Genomic DNA, 21,485 nt, shown 5'->3' on the forward strand with positions numbered 1-21,485 from the left:
CTAACATCATTAGGCAGTGGAAGGAAATGAGAAATAAGTGACGAAACCACATTTATGCACAATTACTGGAAGCATTATGTGAAGACATTGGATGGTATATAATAATTATGAAGAGTTTGTTTGCAAAAACCGATAAGTCCATATTTGCCAAATGGAGATATTTGCTATCAAAGGTCAAGAAAAATAAAGAAAACAATAAGAAAATGTTTGCTTCTTTTGACCATAACTTCAAAAATGTACCTTTATATGTAGTGACCAATTTATCATTTAAAAGGTATTATTTTGTACTTTATGACAGAGACCGTACTTCAAAATCTTCAAAAATGGACTTATCGGTTTTTGCGAACAAACTCTTCATATAGTACTTATATAATATATACATAAATACATAAATATTCATATCAAATATGTATACATATTTATATCAAAGCACACATAATTTCAATTTGTTAGTTACCTCTAATTTTCATCATAAAATCAACTATTATGTACTGAAGACCATTTATATTTTTGGAATATTATTATTTGTTCCGTCTGTTGAAGAGATAGGTATTTATTTCAATTTCAATTCATTGAAAACCAAGCCAAACACAGTCCCCAAGAAGCACAGCTTGTGAGTGGGGCCTACTATAACATATAAACAGTTATAACATATAAAAATATTTGTAACATGTATAACATTCACAACATCTGTAACATTTTTAACAGTTATAACATTTAAAACATTTATAACATATATAAACATTTATAACATGTGTGTGTGAGAGGTGTATCTTCAGCTGCTAACCCCTGGGCCGTCGCATCTTAGTAGTGTGTAAAACGAGAGTAAAGAAGAGGCGGTAGACGTAGCTTTTGAATCCTCACAATTTGATTTTACTTCGAGCTTTCGGGTCCTGCCCTTTATCAAGACATGTGAGATGCACAGTTCACATTTGGCCTGGTTACTTGCCGGCAGTCAATATTGGCAGCCGGTTGTTTGGAAACCGAAACATTTGCGATGGTGGTTGGAGTTAAGCGTGCTGAGGTGAGGTGTTGTGTGTGTACTAGGATGGCAGCTCAGTCGAACATTTAGAACATTTATAACATATGTACATTTATATACAGATGTACAAGAAAAAGAAAAAAACAAACAAACCCTGAAACATTGAAGTTAACATGAGTCCCACCCCCTCCCGCTGATAATGATATTTGAAATGTGTTAGAGCATCAAGAAGAAAATGAAAATGAATTGAAATTGAATTGAATTAAACTGATTTCACAGCAACTAGTTCATAACTATATGATTATATGCCACCGCACGGCGTAGCGTTCCGATATTCATTATCAAATGTATCAAGATGTGCTTTTATGTAAATTGCTTACATTGAATCGATGAGTGCATATGCACTTAAAAGAGATAACATGTCAGACATCATTTATGTATTTGCTTCGCTTTCGTTTGTTGCACTGGAGTTCATTGATAGCGTATTATCAAAACAAATACCGAAACAAAACGAAAATTCAGTCTCTCCGTAGTCCACTGTGGCAAAAAACAAAAAACAAAACAAAATCACTCTAACAGACTAAACCAGGATGCTAGGAAACCTGACGAAATGGCGGAAGGCAGTCCATCATATTTTCTTTCAAGACTTCCTCCAAATGGCACAAGCCATCTCTCATGTAAATCATATCGATGATTAATATCCTTTTCCGGAGTCTGGGTTCATTTTCCTATCAAATTGCAAGAGGGAACAAAGTCTATTTCGTCAAGCTCAGTCCATTGGCAAATAAATCAATAGCCCTCGAGCTCTCGGCTTGCACAATATCAGTTGATTCAGACTGTTTGTCTCGTTGACACAGCGCTAACCATTGAAGGTTGCTACAAATTTTAGCCGAATTTTGATCTTTCCGTGATTTTCGAAGGGTACTTGTCTTTGAGGTAAGAATTTTCTTTACCAGTTTTGCTCCTTTGCCTTGATCTGTACGTTTGGGTGCACATCATTAGCGCGCACAGGTTCTGATCATACCGTGTGTGTGTACCGGTATGTATTGCATACTGTGTGTGTGCGTATACCGCTGGCAAAATGTACGTTCACTACCCTTGCACACAGCGCGCAGTGCTGGAACTTCAGAGAGAATATTCCCTTGCTCATACGTAAAGGCACAGCGGCGAAATTTTTCATAGAAACTTTTGGCGTTCGTGGATACCATACACTACCGTTATATTCTGTATGACCTAGAATAGGGCCGTTATACGGACTTCACAGTGGATGTTACAAGACTTTATTTGTCTCTAAAACCACGCGCTAATCGTCTGTCAGCAGTGACCGCTGGCACTGGGATGTGTTGATTTATTGGATATTTCGAAAATACAGCAGTCATGGGCCTAAGCCAGCTTTTCACCTCGTTTTTCTCGTACTTCAGGGACAAAACCTGGTTCCTAATGCGCCGAGGAGGACAGCAGTACCGTGTGGAAGCACCCGGGGAGTTTGGCGAGGAAGCCGTCCAGGTAAGCACCAACGATTGCCCCACTCGCTGACTTTACGAGTGGAAAGGAGATTCGTATTAACGAGAAGCCATTGCGTTGACGGATCGTTTACTAATGGGCCATCAAAATTAACGAGTCAACTTAGCGCATTTTCTTCTCAGTTTACTCGAGGTTGAATGACCTCAATTGCTTCTGAACAACCTGTCTAGGGATCGGAGGGGTCCCATGTTATTCGACACCAGTAAAGTTTACGTAGTAATCACTACCTAGTATTTTATATGAACCGCCGTCGGAATTATGACGCTCAACTGTTCCAGAACTGTCTATTTGGATATTAAAGATCAAGAACCTACCGTACTTCAAGTTACACTAGATGATGATTTATTTCTGCTAAGTGTTGTTGGCAATGCTGAAATTATGACATGTAAAATCTTGACAAAAAAGGGGTGGCACTTTGGAGTCAATATTTTCTTCTCAAGTTTCATTGCTCTGTCACCACCCTGCAAGTCTTCTTTATCAAGAAATGTGTAACGTTAGAACTCTAAATTGAAAATGAATTCTACTAAATACTACAAAATCCTACTCCTAGTCTATCTTACTACATGCTTTACTTACAAGTTTAAAAGTTAATTATTTGATCAGCCAGACAAATGGATCTGAGTCTGAGATCGTACTAATCATTTAGAGTTCATTATGGTAATACTAATAGTAGAGGTTCTACATGTAGTAGCCTATTGCGGAAGGTCATTCACCTGTGATCTTTCTTGGTCTCATGGCATGTTTTGATATCTTCGTACATCATATTAGAGTCTACTGGACCCCAAGTATTTATAAATGTGACATGATAATGTGATTTGTGTACCTTAGATTGTTAGATTTGTCTCAGTTGGACCATCAGAGTGTGATGCAGGTGTGATGTCTTGTGTGGGCAAAACATCTCTACTAGCAGACAGCACTGAAGTATTTACAAGTGTGACATGATGATATGATTCATGTACCTTATTTTAGATTTGTCTCGGTTGGACCATTGGAGTATGATGCAGGTGGGACGTCTTGTGTGGGCAGACAGCAATAAAAGATACAATTTTTAGCAGACAGCAATAACTATACAATTTTTGTATGTGCAGGCATAGTTGCATGATATTCAAAGTTTTTCAGTTTCTTTTTGAATGAGCTTCTACCTGACCCTTTTTATGGACACATTAGAAAAACAGAACAAAACAAAAAACTCACAGCCTATCCTCGGTAATGATTATTTTTTAGTGTGGCTGTTTTCTATTTTAGAACTTAAAATTCACAATTCGATTGGTACATGTATATGAGGAAGCCCAGTGCAGTGGTGCTGAGTGAAAAATAGAAACAGGTTCTATGCATAAAAACACTGCATGCTCCATTGTTTCCAGGTACATGCATGATAATACACTGTATATAATATTTGATATATATATTTTTTTTTACGTGTATGACCTTTTGAAAGCTCTGAATTAGGTGTTGAATTGGGAGGCTAGTTTTTTTGTGGTAATCTAAGGTCATATATATACCCAACATACACTGGAAGTATGATGCAGTGGCGGATCCAGAGGGGGGCGCAACCGGCGCATGCCGCCCCTTTATTTTTCGTTAAAAACAAAAGAAATAAAAAGAAAAAAATGAAATGAAACCTGGAAGTGGCACCAGAAATAATTAGTCACGCCCCTCCCCCCCCCCCCCCCTTTACAGAATTCCTGGATCTGCCCCTGTGATGTTCATCATGTTTAGCTGGTTCTAGAATTCAATGTACATTGCGAAGCTTTCTTCCAAGATTTTTCTCTTTTTACAGTGAATTTTTTTTTGGTTGTGAATCATCCAGAAATATAGGCCTAGATTAATACTGGACTTACGTGCAATGTTAACTACTCCACAATGAGGCTTTGGTTGTTGAGCAACTGGCGATGTTATTGTCATAATTTGCAATACATGTAGTTGCATACTTGCCTTTGTTGTTCAATATCACAATATCCCCTTTGTCACAAGATAGTGTTGTCATTATATGCAAACCTCACCTTTACATTGCAAAATGTATTCAATGTCCTTAACTCCAGACCCCCCCCCCCTTCTCATTCTCTTTCTCAATGAAAAAATGTGCTCAGACAGTAGTCTGACTTCAGAAGTGAATCAAATGCTACAGAGAAACTAAAAGTGAGAGTTTACAATTTATGTTGTAATTGAAAGTAGGCCTACTTGAATGAACTGTACCAGTCAACATCTTCCGGATGTTTGTGTTTTTCTCCACTGAATCATGTTCTCACTTAGTGCTAGTCCATGCCACTGCCACTGCTGCAAGCTGGCATGTTTGTAACGTTTATAAACTGTGTTAGAGCATCGTATGCTACATTGTAAACCAGTCATACTAACAGTGCATAGAATTGAAGGCTTTAGCCTTATAGCGTGTCTTTGTGAATGACCAGTCAGGTGAGTAAGGTCTCTCTGACAGGCTGTGTGTCTGTACATACTCCATTGTCTGGTGGTAGCACAATCTTTCCATTGTCAGTATTAGGCCATAGATGCAGTGCAACATATTAATTATTATCATCCTTCTACTGCAGAATATTACTGAGCAGACATTCAGTGTAATGTGCAATGTGCAAGTACCATGAGTATGATCAAGCAATACAACTTGGATTAAAATTTTGATCACAATTTAATTTCTTTTTCATCACTGGTCCTGACGACTAGCTCTGCATTAAAGGAAGTACATACTGTAGTACCATACTGATACAAAGTAGGTGGCTTTCAGTCACTACACACCTGTACCTTGCCACTCCATGCCGTATAAATTTGGTGCTGTTCAATGTGCAAATTGTACACACTGGAGTGTTTCATTATTGTATTAATCCTTTGACTAGATACAGGGTCATACTGCTTAGTGCTCTAGTTAGGTTTGTGAGAGTAAGTCAATGACCTTCTAAATGCATCGTTTGTTTGCTTGTTTGTTTGTTTTTTCTGACAAATATCCCATGTGTATACCACATATATTGCCTGTACAGGTTGTGTTTGAAAAAAAAAAAAAAAAATGTGTACCTGATTTTACACGGCATGCACAGTCTGCACAAATCAGCTCCCAACCAAATTTGCAAATCCTTGGAGAGACTTTTTATAAAACCTACCAGGTTTCCACTGTCGTTGACTTTGAATATATATGCAGCATAATCCATGAGGCCACTTTTTAATTTGATGAGCAATGCTGGGATGCATGAATAGTACAAAACTATTTGATGAGTGAATTTTGACATCCTGCCTCATGGATTTTATTCTCACATTTTAGAATTTTAAGCAGGTGTGATGTATTGAACACACATATGAAGAGTTTGTTTGCAAAAACCGATAAGTCCATTTTTGAAGATTTTGAAGTATGGTCTCTGTCATAAAGTACAAAATAATACCTTTTAAATGATATATTGGTCATTACATGTATAAAGGTACATTTTTGAAGTTATGGTCAAAAGAGCACAAATTTTCTTATTATTCTCTAGTTTCTTGACCTTTAATCGCAAATATCTCCATTTGGCAAATATGGACTTATCGGTTTTTGCAAACAAACTCTTCATATAAAAGTACAATGTTGTACACCTTTGTAGGCAGTTCATAATTTGAATACAATAAAACATTAGAAACATGGTGCATAATGTACAATGTATGCTGAGTGCCTAATAGTCTTTGTGCTGTTGAGAACAATTGACAATTTGGTATCATTTGCTATTTTTACAGTGTATTACTGCTCCTAAATTGACTTGTATGTTTTGCTGCAGTAATGCAGTCTACATATCAGAACAGGTTAAAGTTATTACCATTATACAGGTTGTAAAAGTGCTGGTATGCATTATATTGTATATAACATGTGCAGTACAACTGTACATATCATGTAATATTATGACAATTGTTTGCAACAAAAGCTATTTTACAGCAAACTCATCAGAGCATAGATAGGAACAGTTTAACTTTGAATTTCCTTTTTGAAAGCTTCTTCTGTAATCACATAGACATCCAGTTGTTTTCGTAGAGTGTTCCAGATGTCCGTTAGTTCAAAGCAGTCCTTTGCATAATAAAATGTTTTCAAGGCCAGTTACAATATATTGTTTGCTTACACTGTACAGCTCAATGAGGGATAAACAATTTGTCACGTGAAGAACGTGAAATGGGGCAAATGTGTGTTTGTTGTACACTGTCCCTTCAGTTGAAGTTCCATCATTTCTCTCAGGTTCATCACAGAATTCTCATCACAAAAATCATCGGCATCATCATATCATCGTCATTGCTATGTACCTTTAGCATACAACTCTGCTTTAGGGCAATTCCGCGGTTAGTAACGTTACATTTAAACAAATTTAGATATTTGTTTTTACTACTAAATAACCATTTATTCATTTCAAGTCAAAATCATGTTAAAAACATGTTCATCCTTCCCAGGTTTATGATATAAAAAAGAATGAATACAATCCAATAAATATTAGAATTGCTATGGCAACTAAAAGGGCTGGTTAGTAACGTTACAAAAAAAGGACATGACAAAAAAAATCAATGTCTTGTAACAAAAAGTGTGCAAAAATGCAAGTTACAGCTGTATTTCAAACAAAGTGCTGCATTAATTTCAATTATTGCATCATGATAAATGCTTAATATGCAAATATTTTTAGCAGTCCGACTTAAAATTTATTAGCTAGACCCTCAAAAGCATGGTTTGTAAAGTTACGGTTTAATGAATAGTAATGTTACATTTGTCTGGAATAATTCTGCAGGTTATTTCACGCTTTTGTAATTGACAAAATGTCACATGACTTCTGGAGTATTTAATTGAAATTAATCTTTTACCCCTTAGCAAAACTTTGAGGAAAAATTTTCAAAGGAACCCACTTAATTTGCATTTAAGTGAATTTCAACTTCCCCAGTCCCACATGTACAGTTTAAATGATGGTTTTAGATCTCGCAAAACCAATGAATACGAAAAATAAAATCTACTGAATTTGAAAGACCATAATGACTGGCGAACATCCATGGCATAAGTTGATGCCTAAATTAAAGAGTAAGATAAAGAGGCACATTTCTTTTATCTATGTCGTTTCCACCTAACTGCGGAATTACCCTTTATATGCAACCATAACAATGAGCTCAACCATTTCTACCATTTTCATTGTAACCATCATCTTCACCATCTCCATTGACCCACTGACAACAAATCCAATCAATTCTATCATTACAATGTATAAGAGTCATCAACTTCATCACTATTGACCAGTTGAAGACTAGTCCTGAGTTTACCCGAGCAGGTGTCTGTGGGAAATGTATGTGTTGTCATAGCAAAATCAGCCTGTCCTCAATGGGTTGACATCTACATCATCATCACTGTGATCATGATTATATTTCTGCACTATACATTTTGACAGTTGTACCATTTCCAAAGGGTACAAACTGCTTTTACCTTACAAAAATAACAATAGTCAGACATGATAAACGTACAAAATACAAACAGAGAGAAATAATAATCATCATTAGGTCATTAGACAACAGTCCTTCTCCTCATTAAAGCCGTAATGTTTTATCGGTTATCATTACCATGGTCATCAGCATCGTCATCAAAGTAATTTAAAGGACAAGTTCACCTTCATAAACATAAGGACTGAGAGAATGCAGCAATATTAGTAGAACACATCAGTGAAAGTTTGAGGAAACTTGGACAATCGATGCAAAAGTTATGAATTTTTAAAATTTTTGTGTTGGAACCGCTGGATGAGGAGACTACTAAGGCTCGTGATGTCATATGAGTACAACAGTATAAAGAAAATGTAAAGAAAATTCAACATATTTTCACTTTTTTCGCATAATAAAAGAGCACTTGACTTGCCTCTTTTTAAAGGCACTGGGAATAATATTACCCATAACGAATATCTAGTCAAGGGAATGTGTACTTTTTTTTTAAAGATGAAATTTTGCTAAATTCTCTTTATATTTTCCTTATATTGTTGTACGCATGTGACATCATACACTGCAGTAGTCTTCTCATCCAGCGATGACTGCACAGAAACTTCAAAAATTCATAACTTTTGAATGGATTGTCCGATATTCCTCAAACTTTCAATGATGTGTTCTACTAATATTGCTACATTCTCTCAATCCTTATGTTAATGAAGGTGAACTTGTCCTTTAATTCTGTCTGTACCTCTTGCCAGCTTCCATGTTTAACCCGTTTAGGACGGTTTGATTTTGCTACAATACGCATTTCCCATCTAGACAAGTGCCCGAGTATACTCGGGACTCGTCCTTAACGGGTTAATACCTTGGTTGCTTTGAGGGGAACAGGCTGCTCGCCCACAGTGGGATTCTATTATGTTTGCGTGAGAAGCTCTGGAATGTGGCACATGTACAGTGTGATACCATGTCTTAAACAGCTTCAATCCTACAGAATGTTTTCCACTCATTCAGAGGGTTGATGGTCTCTGATTGAATGGTTTGGAAATCTATAATCAAGCCCTTGAATCTGTGTGGGCAGTCAGGATATTCAATTTGTACATGTATGCATCACTAATACTACAAGTGACTTCTAAAAGCATCACAGTTGTCATTATGAGTACTTTGTATAGATACATGTATGTATAATACTTACATTTGTACAATGCATAATGGATATTTAAAGACACCTTGTTCATAAATTTGTTAGAGGAAGCAGCAACATCTTATGGTAGCCAGAGGACGGGGACACACCCAAATATTATTCATGTGTTATTTGAAAACATCCTTGTCTCTTTCTCTACTGGACAAAGCTACAAGGACATCACATGTTTAAAATGACATTGAATTCAGTCAAAACTTTTAAGAGTTTCCTCTGGAGGACTCAATCGCCTTTAACGCATGACATTTTCATGCAGCAGCTGGGAGTGAAAACATCATTTGCATTTATTGTGGCTCAGGAAAGAAAAGTTGGGAGCATTCCTTTACGAGGGATTTATGGAGAGGGCAAACATGGGGCCCCCTTTGCGCTGACGGCGAATGTGCGTCACGGCAGAAACACCGTGCATGCTTGGCGGACTTTCTTCGCCGGGCCGGAGAATGAAGGGCGGTAGAAGAGCCTTTGAAGCTGGGCTGACATTACACGCAGATTTTCACATTAGGTCAGCCAGGCTTGGTCACAACTATTTGATATGTACAATTGTATGTCCATGGGACATGAGGCAGTGTACTGTACATTGTATGCACTGGATTTTCTCTCGATAAAAGACTCTTGCTTTAAATCTTTTTCTGTGTCTGTCTGCATGAATGAGTTCAGCACAGAGTATACATTGTACATTATGCCCGTTTGTACTGTATGTTTGGGGAGGAATGGGGATTAACTCTTTATGTGCCATGGTAGAAACCCCCTGCGTGCCACATTATTCTGAGAAACCAACGTTATCATGCTTTGAGAAAACATTCTGATTTTCAAATCTTTGCTTTTTTTATAGATTTTTGTTAAGCTGGACATAGTGTATAGTGAGTAAAGTTGTAGAGAAAATGCCAAGCTTTGGTTGATGTAAATTGTATGACTTACATGTATGTATGATTGTTTTGTCTTTCAAATGACTGACAGTAGCTAAATTACTGTAAAGGCATGACTTTTGCACACAAAACAGTGGCCGAAACTGAGAATTTACACACAAATCCAGTACAGAACACCGCTTGTTTATAGTCAATCACAACATAAAATGCAAGCTATATGTGAGAGGAGTGGAATTGTGAGTTCCAAATGCCTTCATTTTAATGCGGCATTTGGCGATTTATCAGTCGGTTTGGGCTGGTTTACGCGTTTGAGCAGAATATGCGAAGTTGGCACGCCGTCGACTGAGTCTGACGTGCGAACGTGGCACATAAAGAGTTAAGTGGTTAAAGGCAAGTATTTTTTAAAAGTACTGATGGAGACATATTAGCCGGGTTCACACGTACAAATTAGCGGGATGACGATGGCGATGCTCATCCCGAGTTTTTTTGCGAGCGTCCACACGTACCAAATTAGCGGGATAGCGATCGCGATCGGTATCCCGCTAATTTGGCGAGCGTCCACACGTACCGAATTATCCCGCTAATTGCCGATAGAGATAACAGCAAAGCCTGCAAACTGGGTCACACAGTGCCCTTGTCTATCACTGCCTGCGCGCACTTACCTTTGTCCATTGTCTTTTACGCGTCATTGGTGTGGTTCGCGCGCTGTTGTTATTGTTCTCCAAAGAGGTGAAGGACCTCCTCGCAGAGGCCTCGCTGTTGTGATGTGCGCATTGCATGATGGGATATAAAAACTCGAGATTCTAATCCCGACCGTTCACACGTACCACCGCAGGGCCAATTATCCCGCTAATTGACGAACCAGCACAAGATTTCTTGGGATTAGCATCGCGATGCTTATCCCGCTAATTTTCGGGTTTTTTCTGTCCACACGTGCAAAAAACTCGGGATGACGATCGCGATGCAAATCTCGAGATTTGTATCCCGCTAATTGGTGTACGTGTGAACCCGGCTATTGATACACCATGTACCTATGGGGATAATAATGCGTAAAGTGTTTATCTGTGGAAAACAAAAGATGGCTTGCAAATATACAACTAGCATTATCAGGAATAAATTTTGTAATGACTCATGAATAGAGAACTGTATGTAGACAGTGAATCATAAAAACAAATGTGTGAAAGTTGTTTTTTTTCAGTTCTTATACCACTGGATTTGTGGCTTTCAATCCTAAATTCTGTCTTTGATGCAGTACATTGTATGTGCCAGATTCTTGTAGAATTTCAATTTTGTGATTTTGTAGAGCTTGGTTATTGAAATGTTCCATTGGACAGTACTTAATATTACTTTTTAGTGTCCAAAGAAAATGCCAACGGTAACAAAGAAAAATATCCTGAAATTGTCTTTTTGCATACTATGTTGACATGAAAGCCGATTAACTCTTTAACTGATATTTTTTAACAAGGACAAAAAATTCGATCAAGAGCAATTTCAACAATTAAAGTGTTCCTTTCCATTTTGTTTATCATCTTGAATGCAACTGCACAGTGCTTCCAAGGACTTAAAGAAACAATGATTGACATCTGTCAAATTTGTTCTTATTTGAAAGCAGCAAATACTTTCTTGCATGTCACAAAAATGTGGTGTAATACTTTTGATAGAGCCTTCATTGAATGTTTTTTCTTGTTGTTGTTGACAGTTGTTGTGTGAAGTGCAAGTTTCGATAGGGTGATCATATCGAGTGGGAAGTACATGCATTCAAGCGTACAGTACTCAAAATTCATGAATAGTGTGAGCAAAAAGAAAAACAAGACTGCAAGAATGATATAGTACGTAGTTGAGAACACACCATTGTCAAAATTTGACAAACGGCGAGCTGTAAAACTGAATGGCAAAAGAACGAGAGCTTTTCATCCTTGCCATTGTCTAGTATCGCTTGTCAAAATCTTGGATATCGACCTTGTGAATTTGCCAGCCCAGCTTCGCTCTGATTTGAATTGCACAAAGTTTTCACCACTTGGCGCAATTCTTGTGTTGGCCTCCCATGTAGCAAACTGGACCAAACCAACAAATCAGTATTACATATAGATTCAAAGTGGGGAACAGTTGATCACTCATCCAAATTGTTTGCTCTGGGAAATGGATGTCATTATGGTAAGTCAACAGGAAAAGATAATGCTGATAGTCATATCTATTTGATATCGGTGACATTGTGCGTGAATGTCGTGACAAAATGATTGTGTAGTGATTCTCAGCAGTGGAAGCATATTTTAGTGTCAAGAAGCCACACACACACACTCACACACAGTTATTCCAAGGCAAAATGGTGATTGAATTCTACTACATACAAATGTAGTGTACATGTGTTTCTGTGCTGTGGTCCAGAGTGAAGTTTTACATGTGAAGTGGAACCACATTGATGCAGGCACATTGCTGTGCTATGTTATGTTACATGTACAGTAGTTTAAAATCAAATTCAGTGCTCCAGATCGTATTCATTCATCACTGATTTCATTTTTCCAAATAATGCACTAAGAGCTGCTGCTCTTACTGTGGAATCATTTTTAATAATTCAATTTTTATTTTGATTTTTGATGTTTTAAGTCAAATCCGTGACTTGTTATAATTCTGTGCATGCTAAGATTATTCAATGCAAGATTAATACCTTTACATCTATTGAATATGTTGAGATTTGGGATTAATCTGTCTGTAAGTGACACTGTACATAGGGGATATTGTATTTTACATCCAGATATGAACATCATTGTTTCTTTTTTTTGCCCCCTTTCACACACAGCAAAAAAAAAAAATAAATAAAAAAAAAAAAAAATAAAATAATAATAATCACTTAGCTGCAAATGAAGTGCTTGAATCTCCAGATTACATACAAAATATGTCTGAAACAATGGACAGAGCATGTCCCGTGGCACTCAAATTTGTTTGTAACCCCTTAAATTGCGACTTGTATTATCATTATAGGATTTTAACAACTGATGGTTACTTTGCATGCTGTTCACACGTATGGGGGGGGGGCAAATTATTGCAAGAGGTTGCAAAAAAAAAATCAAACTCGACAGATTTTTGTATTGTATTGCAAAAGATTGATTAAAAATAAACCAAACATTAGATATCTGGTGTGTATGAATGGGACAGAAATTTGTCAGACTTCAAACACTACTCATCACACTGCACAGCAACCTTGCTCCTCGGGTAAGTCCAATCTAGTTTCCATGATGAAACTCCCCTCGCAGGCCGATATAATGAACACGCTCGTGCCATAGACGCTGCAGGGATTTCACTCAGACACGGTGGGGGTGCCGCGGCTGTCAATATCAGCTCACTAGCATCATAGTACAGTGCCCCATGGCGATATAATTGTGAAGTTGACATTATGCTAATGTGGCATTTAGTTTGCCAATGAAAACAGTTTTATTTGAGTTACCATGCAGACTACACATTATAGCCGATCAGTTCCCTCTCTAGTGCACAAATTGCAATGGAAAACAAGTTTAGCGAGCATTTTTCAATCAGCCAAGCAGAGTTGACAAATGTCATCTACATCTACATTGCTTATAAACACTGTATAATTGTATAATGTGTAGACTTTTTTTTTGGGGGGGGGGGGATTGTTAGTATAAAAAAGAAATCATCTAAATTCTGCAATTCATTGAAAATCTGAATGAAATCACACAAATGTTTAGAAATTGATGTCCGATTAGATGTCAACATAGCATATATAGGGCCTATACATAGCTTTCTACTGGCAAGTGATTTGAATTATCTGGTTTAATAGTTTAAATATGTGTATAAAACATACACCATTGACTGTTGCATGTGGTAATCTTGTCATTACCTAATTTGAAATATTGTACTATATACAAGGATTGTACACATTCTACATGCATACATGAGACATACATTTTTCAATTCAATTGCACTTTATTTCCATCCAACAAAAGGTAATGCAAAACTTTATATGAAATACACATTTGATAAATCATTGTTAACAATTTGTACAAAATACAAATCATAAAGTTTTGAAATGCAAAATAATGAACAGGAATGATAGAAACAATACTTATTTTGCAGCAGCAACAAAAAGGAAAGTGATGGAAAAGCATTATCAACTGAAAAGTGAAACTTTAAAATGTGGATCACAAGAAAAACAATCTGCCAATACATGTAATTGAACATCCAAAATTGATCCTTAAACAGTAATTTGATACATACTATTATATATTTCTGGTGATGTTTTGGGTAGCTTTTCGGGACATGGTTTTGCAGCTTTCAATGAAATGTCACAATTCTTTTTCTTCTTTTCATCCTGTCACAATAATTCACTGTCAGTACTTAAATAGATCTGTTCCCAACTTGACAGTTCTTCCCCACACTCTGACTTTGAGTGAGTTTGAAGTCCTCGCCCTATAAAAATGTGCATCATCAAATCTAGCTCTATGGGACTATCAGCTGCTGTAGGGGTACATCAACATCATGGTTAGCTCGGTGTGAGAGAATGCTGATGGGAGTTTAATGGATGCAGAAAAAGACAAAAATCCAAGCTTTTAGTCACCGAGGATATAGTAAAGTAGGACAGCGTCCTTAGCCAAGCCAGCAGAGACAGACAGCGAAGTGATGTAGTCTGTTACCTGGCCCGGAAATATCAAGGCTGATGATGTTCATGTCATGGGCACAGTGGCTGATAAACTTCATGGGCAGTTTAATGCTTCGTGACATAAAGTGGGGGTGGCATTAGCGGAGGTGCTTTGGATGCCCCCCACCCCCCCCCCCCCCCATTCCCCCATTGAGTAAGTCACTCTGTGGAGTGTAGAATGATTAGTGGCATTGCTTTAATACCTTAATACAGTGCAGACACAGGTCTTGTATCAGAATCTTGTCATGTTGGGAACGACAACTATGACCACGTTCATTTCCTCTAATACACGCGTTGGTGCACTACATGTACCCAGAAGACAGTGTACATAATGAAAACAATGACTTGCAGTCTGTTGTGGTGTGTTGAAAGCAAGTGGTTTGTGCTGTACGGCAGAACTTCCATTGTTGACTGATGATATCAACCTGCATGTATTGCACTCGCAGAGGCAGACAGTCATGTTGACAATTCTGCATGAGGGGGGTCCTGTACAAAGACTAGCAAATCCCCAGGGTTCGAAACAATACCGAGGGGAAATTGTCCTTCGAGTCTCATAAAAATCCACAACAAACCAAGAAGCTGTTTGAAGTACTTTTATGCATGCTCAGGAGCATATTAACCGATACAACAATGTACTTTAGCATTCCCACATCATTCTATCTTGCTTTGTGATGTCATCGAAAATTCTTACAGCTTTATGTTGGTATGGAACAATCGGTTCAAATTGGCTATAACAGTTTTAAACCAGAAGTAGAATATTACAATTAAGTAAATGCTTGTAGGGGCCTGTTTTTCCTGTAAGTGTAAGTCATCATACCTGTGTTAGGCTATCACTACTGACACTATCATGGCAACCAGTCAAAATGCCCCTTTGCTGATTAGCGGTTGCTATGAAAATCTTGACAATATATAGGGCAACCCATTGTCATCCCATGCCTACCTTGAATCGTGATTGTAATGTTCTTGGTCTGCAATAAAAGTGCAATGACAAAAAGTGGTGTTTGAATCGCATTACAACCTTCAAATTATCCTCAGCAAAATGTGTCAACTTTCTCTTCATATTGTGAATCGCAAAAAGCCTCCTTTATGTTTTAATAGCAATCTCTGTTTACCAGCCCCCCATAAGCAACTGAAATTATCTTGTCACAATCTGGTAGTCAAGAAAGCAGATGTAGGCCTATAGCATTGCTACCCTTTTCCCTACCTCCTGAAAGAAAGAAAAGTTGTGAGGAGGGGGAGGGGTAGTAGATAACTATCCTTGCTATCCTTGCTAGCCCTCCACTATCATCCTAGTTGGTACATTTGGAGTGATCAAATCCATCATAAAATCACATGGGGTGGGACTACAAGCCTTTTGCCAAGATGGGATGTACAGTCTAGCTTAGGAAACTTAAAGTCACTCAACTTAATATTTAAGTATTTTTTTTTTTGTTGTTGTTTCAGTTTACACATGAATATGTACCTCAGGTGAAGCACAAAGGCATCCAATGATGAAAAGCATGGAGACTTGCATGCCATTTTAATCATCATTGTTATTGATATTTTGAGGTCGTGAACTTGAAATTATAGCTTCCCAGATTGGCAATCTTATGAAATTTATTGGCAATATGCATGATATATGATCATACCAGAATGTTAGAAGAAATTCCAAGAGCAACCAGCATATATCTTTTGTTTGCAAGTGTCTATTTACCTCTCTTTGTTTTTCAATTTCAGCAGTAACAGACGATATCCAGTGAAATCATTTCCACAGGGATACATTTGTAATGCTCTGAGGAGTGTAAATATTCACAGTAGAATGCTACCAGTTTTATCTTTCATTATCATTAAATAAAAATGCTATGTTTGTTTGGGAATACCATTTTGACAGAGATGTGAGGAGATGAAGTGAAATTGTAGCTTATCTTCAGTGGGATACTGTAATAGTGTAAGTTCTTTTGAGCAGCATCATATGGCATGATATAGGTAAGAGGCAATTCTTTTTTTCATCTACTGACTCATCTTTGAAAGAACTCTCCGGTGTCATTTAGGTGGGAGGCCTAGAAATTTTGATCTTTTCCTTCCTTTGTACACTAGACATGTGTGTATCCTTCATGCAAAGTGTGTTTTATGCGTGCATAGCAATTTTAGAGTGGAGAATGGGAACCAGGGGATTTCCTTTGCTTGCAAATAACAAAGTAAGTGTTGTTCCTTTCTCTAATTTACTGTAAAAACCAAAAACATTCGCAGCATTGAACTTTCAGGAATTGCCACTGGCATTTACACGTAGTACATTGTGTAGACCAAAAAACAGCAACTTTTGAGTAGATTTTACATCCACAAATCTTGGCTCCTCACAAAAACTGTGAAGGTTTCATGCATGCAAAGATTTCAGATTTTACAGTAGCACTTGCTATTAAAAAAGTGACTGATGTCGGTGCAATACTCTGTGCAAAAACTAAGTTGAAATATGAAATGAAGAGTTGGATACCATGTCAGTGCACGGAAAGAAGGGAATGAGTTGAATACTGTGGTGTGTATCACGCCCCTTGCTAAGTGTATGCTTAGAAAATGCACCCTGCCATATCTATGAACCGGCTAGCATGAGAGCTATGCCACAAGGAAAATGCTACCAGGTTCATTTTTTATACCCCCAACCAGAACCTAATCATTCTTGTTTATGACTATTGAAGAAACAAGTTCTCTCAGAGCTCTGCAGTACTTTTTTGCCTCTTCCAAGGAAGGGAGATCATTCTAGAAGTTGAAAACAACAACAATATCCACGTTTTCCCCCTTCATCCATGCTGGGAGAAGTCCAGCGTCATCTGCCGCAACTTCCCTGGCTGAGGTGAGGGTTGCCATGGCGATGAATGAAGCTATCTTGCGCATCAGGAGGCAGCTTAATGTGGTGTAACTGGGCATTACTCCGCTCCTCCTCCGTCCAGGTTTCCTCGTTTCTTCCCCTCAGGCTGCTTGGGTAGTCGCAGCATGTCGCGTCCTTCCCTGTGCCGCTGCGTTTGGCATTCAAAGTCAAAAGCATGAATTTCCTGGCGGCAGGGTCTTGCACAAGACCAGTTGCCAACTCTCTGCCTGCTGACCGTGAGATGCGGAGTGACAAGGTGAAAATGCATTATGGAAAGGGGAAGAGGAAGAGGAAGGGATAGGATGGGAAGGAGAGAATGAGATGGAGAGGGAGGGGAAGATAGAGAAAGAGGGAGATAGAGTTTGGTAATGATTGTTAGCTGGTGTGCCTATGGCCTTACATTTCACTGTGGATGTGCCATCAGATAATATTTGTAGTGTGTTGGCATGAGGAGCATTTGGCTTCGTCATTGCTTCAGCTGCCATCACTGCATCCTCCTCCACCATTTCCTGTCTGTTTGTCTGCTTTCTCCTCTTTTTTTACTCTCTCTTTATCATCTCCTTTCGCTTCCTTTTCCTTGCCCCAATCATCAGTTTGTTCCTTTTCCTTCTTGCTTCACTTTCATGCTCTTCCTCTTCCTTAATTCCTTTGCTTCATTAAATCTTCATCCCCTCGTCTTTTTCCTTGGCATCATCATCATCTCCCTCCTATGTTTCTTCACCTCCTCTTACTCAAGCTCTTCATTATCTTTCTCCTCTTCTTCCTCCTCTTCCACCTCTTCTTCTTCCTCTCCTCTCCTTTTTGCCCATGTCATCATCTTCTTCCCTTTCATCCTCCTCTCCAGCCTCGTCATCATCTTCCTCCTCCCCTCCTCCTCCTCCTCTTCTTCTTTTTCTCTTTTCCTGCATCATCATCTTCCTCTTCTTGTTCCTCTTCTTCCTCCTCATCTTCCTCCCACCTTTCTCCTCCCCTTCTCCTCTCCTCTTTCCCCACATCATCATCTTCTTCCTTTTCATCCTCCTCCTCCCCCAGCCTCATCATTATCTTCCTCCTCCCACTCTTCCTATTCCTCCTCCCCCTCCCCCTCCTCCCCCTCCTCGCTCTCCTCCCTTCCTCCTCTTTATCCACATCATCTACTTATTCTTCCTCCCTGGCCTCATCAATATGTTCCTCCTCTTCCTCTTCTACCTCCTTCTCCTTTCCTCTTTCCCTATACATCATCATCTTCATCTTCCTCCTCCTCCTCCTCCACCCCAGCCTCATCATCTTCCTCCTCCCCTCCTCCTCTTCATCCTCCTCTTCCTCCTCCTCCCCAGCATCATTAAATCATCTTCCTCCTCCTCTGCTATCACCATTGCAGTTGATATGAATTCCACATTTTTGCTTTTCCCTGTGTAAAGTGAACGTAGTAACGTACAGTAAAGGTTAACCGATGATTATGACTTAATTTGCGTGCAGACAGTACCTGAACTTCCCCCTCCGTGCAACCTTGCATTACAACAATTTAGATTTTGCCTCCCTTCACCATCTATGACTCTACTGTAGACTCAAGTTCTCACAGTGGAGAGAGCCAAGGTTAATACCAGACCAGACAATGTTAACTCATGCAACTGGAAATGTCTGTAAGCAGTGCTTGATCGTGCATAATGAAAGTTATCATTTAAAGAGCTAGATATACATCATATGTGAGTTCCTGAAAGTGTAACTCAAGTAGTCACTTGCTTGTGCTAATGTACTGTGCAATGCATTGGAAAGAGCTGTGCGGTGATTAATTTATGATTTTGCAAACATTGTACATATGAAACTCAGACATATTGTACATATGAAACTCAGAGATCAAGCTGAAACATACAGGCACTGCAAGATAATGCAAGTATCACATAGCTTTTAAAACCCATCATGTGCCCAAGCTACTGTATATCAAGATAATGTATTCAGTTTAGAAATTTGTTATAATTTATCATGGTTTCTCATCAGCTTTCAGTTATCCATTTAAACTTGACCACAAAAAATAAAGAAAGAAGAAAAAAAGAAAGAAAATGGGATTCCATCGGGATGATGATGGAATCCCATTTTCTTTGCTCATTTTTCCACTAATGAATTATATTAATTTCTGGTCAGTTTCCTTCTGTTTTTCATTAGTTACAGTACTTAGCAGACATCTGAGGCAATCAGCAAAGAAAACACTTTCAGCGTGCTCGCTAGTTGGCGAACAAAGACGTAGGTGGGTTAAGGGGAAGATACAGGAGCTAATGGGACATTCTGGAGATGCGAGTAATAATATTCCAATTGCACACATCCAAGTCCTCTGACAATTTTCTTCTGCTCTTACTCTTCTGTTGTTAGCTCTCACTTGTGACAGCTTTCTCTCGCCTGCCTGTGGGTTAAGTTGACTCAACTACATATCACGTTGTTGCTATTGACAACCAGTTTGTACACAATGGTTGTGCAACATGGAGTAGTGATTTTTTTGTGATGGGTAAAACATCCTAAAGCCTTGAATATAGGCTAGAGAGGGTAGTGTATTATTGTGATTCATCATGCTGGATGTGTATTGGTAACCACATGTGTCAAGCTGTCAGTTTGCCAGCTGGTAATGGTAAATGGGGGAGGGGGGCAAGGAGGGGGAGGACATCTTTTAGCAAAACCAAAACCAAAACAGGAGCAGGACAAGAAAAAAAAAATGGGCCTGTTTGGTGCTGATGATGTCACTGCAACCCTGGCAATGAGTGGAGGAAAAGGCCATTGAGTGTGGCAAGGTCATTATCAGTGAATACCTTGGGGCTGTGCCCATATTAAAGGGAAAGTGACCTGCAAGATGTCCAATGCTTTTTTGTCAAACATCAAATGCTACCTTAAATGTCATGCTGTTTTCTCGAACAGGCTTCTCTTTTTTTCTTGTGAATGTTTCTAGTATTTCATGATACAGCTCATATTCATGCATTTATTTAATATTCATTCATTTATTATTTTGTCTTCCTCAAGATGCTGTGCTTCTGACAATTTTCTGTCCATTGCTTGTAAACCACGTATTCAAGGTAACCACAGGGGCTTGAACCCATGTCTTTTGACCACTTGGGCAAACATTCCACCCTCTGAGCCACTCTGTATATAAACAGACAGAAAGGTTTCATTTCAATTCAGTTCAGTTCAATTCAATTTGATATGATTTAATTTGATATAATTCAATTCAATTCATTTCAATTTAAACCAATTAATCAAATCGAATTAAATTTCAATTAATTGTCCAATATGAAATTCATTGTATTTCAAGTCTAACACATGCATTATTAAACATTTAAACATACCTGTAGATATAAAATCACAAATCACAAGACATGCATCATTAATACAATTATTTTCACATGAGACTTACATTACAACAAACATACAGGTATTGTACTATGCCATTAGACTTCATTAAATGCTGATCTGAATATTTAATCTGGAGAATACATTAAAAACTTATGACCTAATCTGAATGATAGAATGTAGGTTGCGCTGGAATTTGAACAAAGGAAGAAACAGAAATGGAACTTCTGATTGTTCCTATGCACAAATTCTGATTTTTGAAGGCATTTTGCTTAAATTTCCCTCATACCATCTTCTCCACAATATTCCAAAACTCTCATGACTTGATCTTGGCTCACTGGCAGACATGGGTTGAATTCTAATTTGAATGCAACTTTTGATTTTGTATCATTCTCTTGCAGAGTGTGGCAGCATGTATACTGTGCTACAGTGTACATACAATGTACATAGCATAATTATGATCTGTATCTACTGCATTTCTAGGCATTATCTGTAAAGTGTGTGCAGTTCAAATAAAAGTGTACCTGCCTGGTACTAAAAGTAATTTGGCATTTACATACAAGATACTTCATTAGCTGGTCATAAAAACTGGCTCTATGTCCTTGATATTAAATCACCAGCAATAACTACATTGTATTGTTCCACAGGGAATAGAAGAGTAGATCTTATATTCATGAACACAAAAACAAATTGGCACATGAATGTAC

The 21,485-nt window shown here is 38.2% G+C and overlaps 1 protein-coding gene across 1 annotated transcript in view; it reads left to right on the forward strand.

Moving 5' to 3' along the window:
• The first annotated feature begins 2,221 nt into the window (after positions 1–2,221).
• Positions 2,222–21,485, forward strand: part of LOC140235257 (cGMP-dependent 3',5'-cyclic phosphodiesterase-like) — a 254,211-nt gene continuing 234,947 nt past the window's right edge. The window contains 1 exon segment of the mRNA XM_072315290.1: positions 2,222–2,488. Within this exon segment, the coding sequence (XP_072171391.1) occupies positions 2,360–2,488 (129 nt within the window). The 5' untranslated portion in view covers positions 2,222–2,359.

This window comes from Diadema setosum, chromosome 11 (assembly GCF_964275005.1).
Source record: "Diadema setosum chromosome 11, eeDiaSeto1, whole genome shotgun sequence".
Classification (NCBI taxonomy): domain Eukaryota; kingdom Metazoa; phylum Echinodermata; class Echinoidea; order Diadematoida; family Diadematidae; genus Diadema; species Diadema setosum.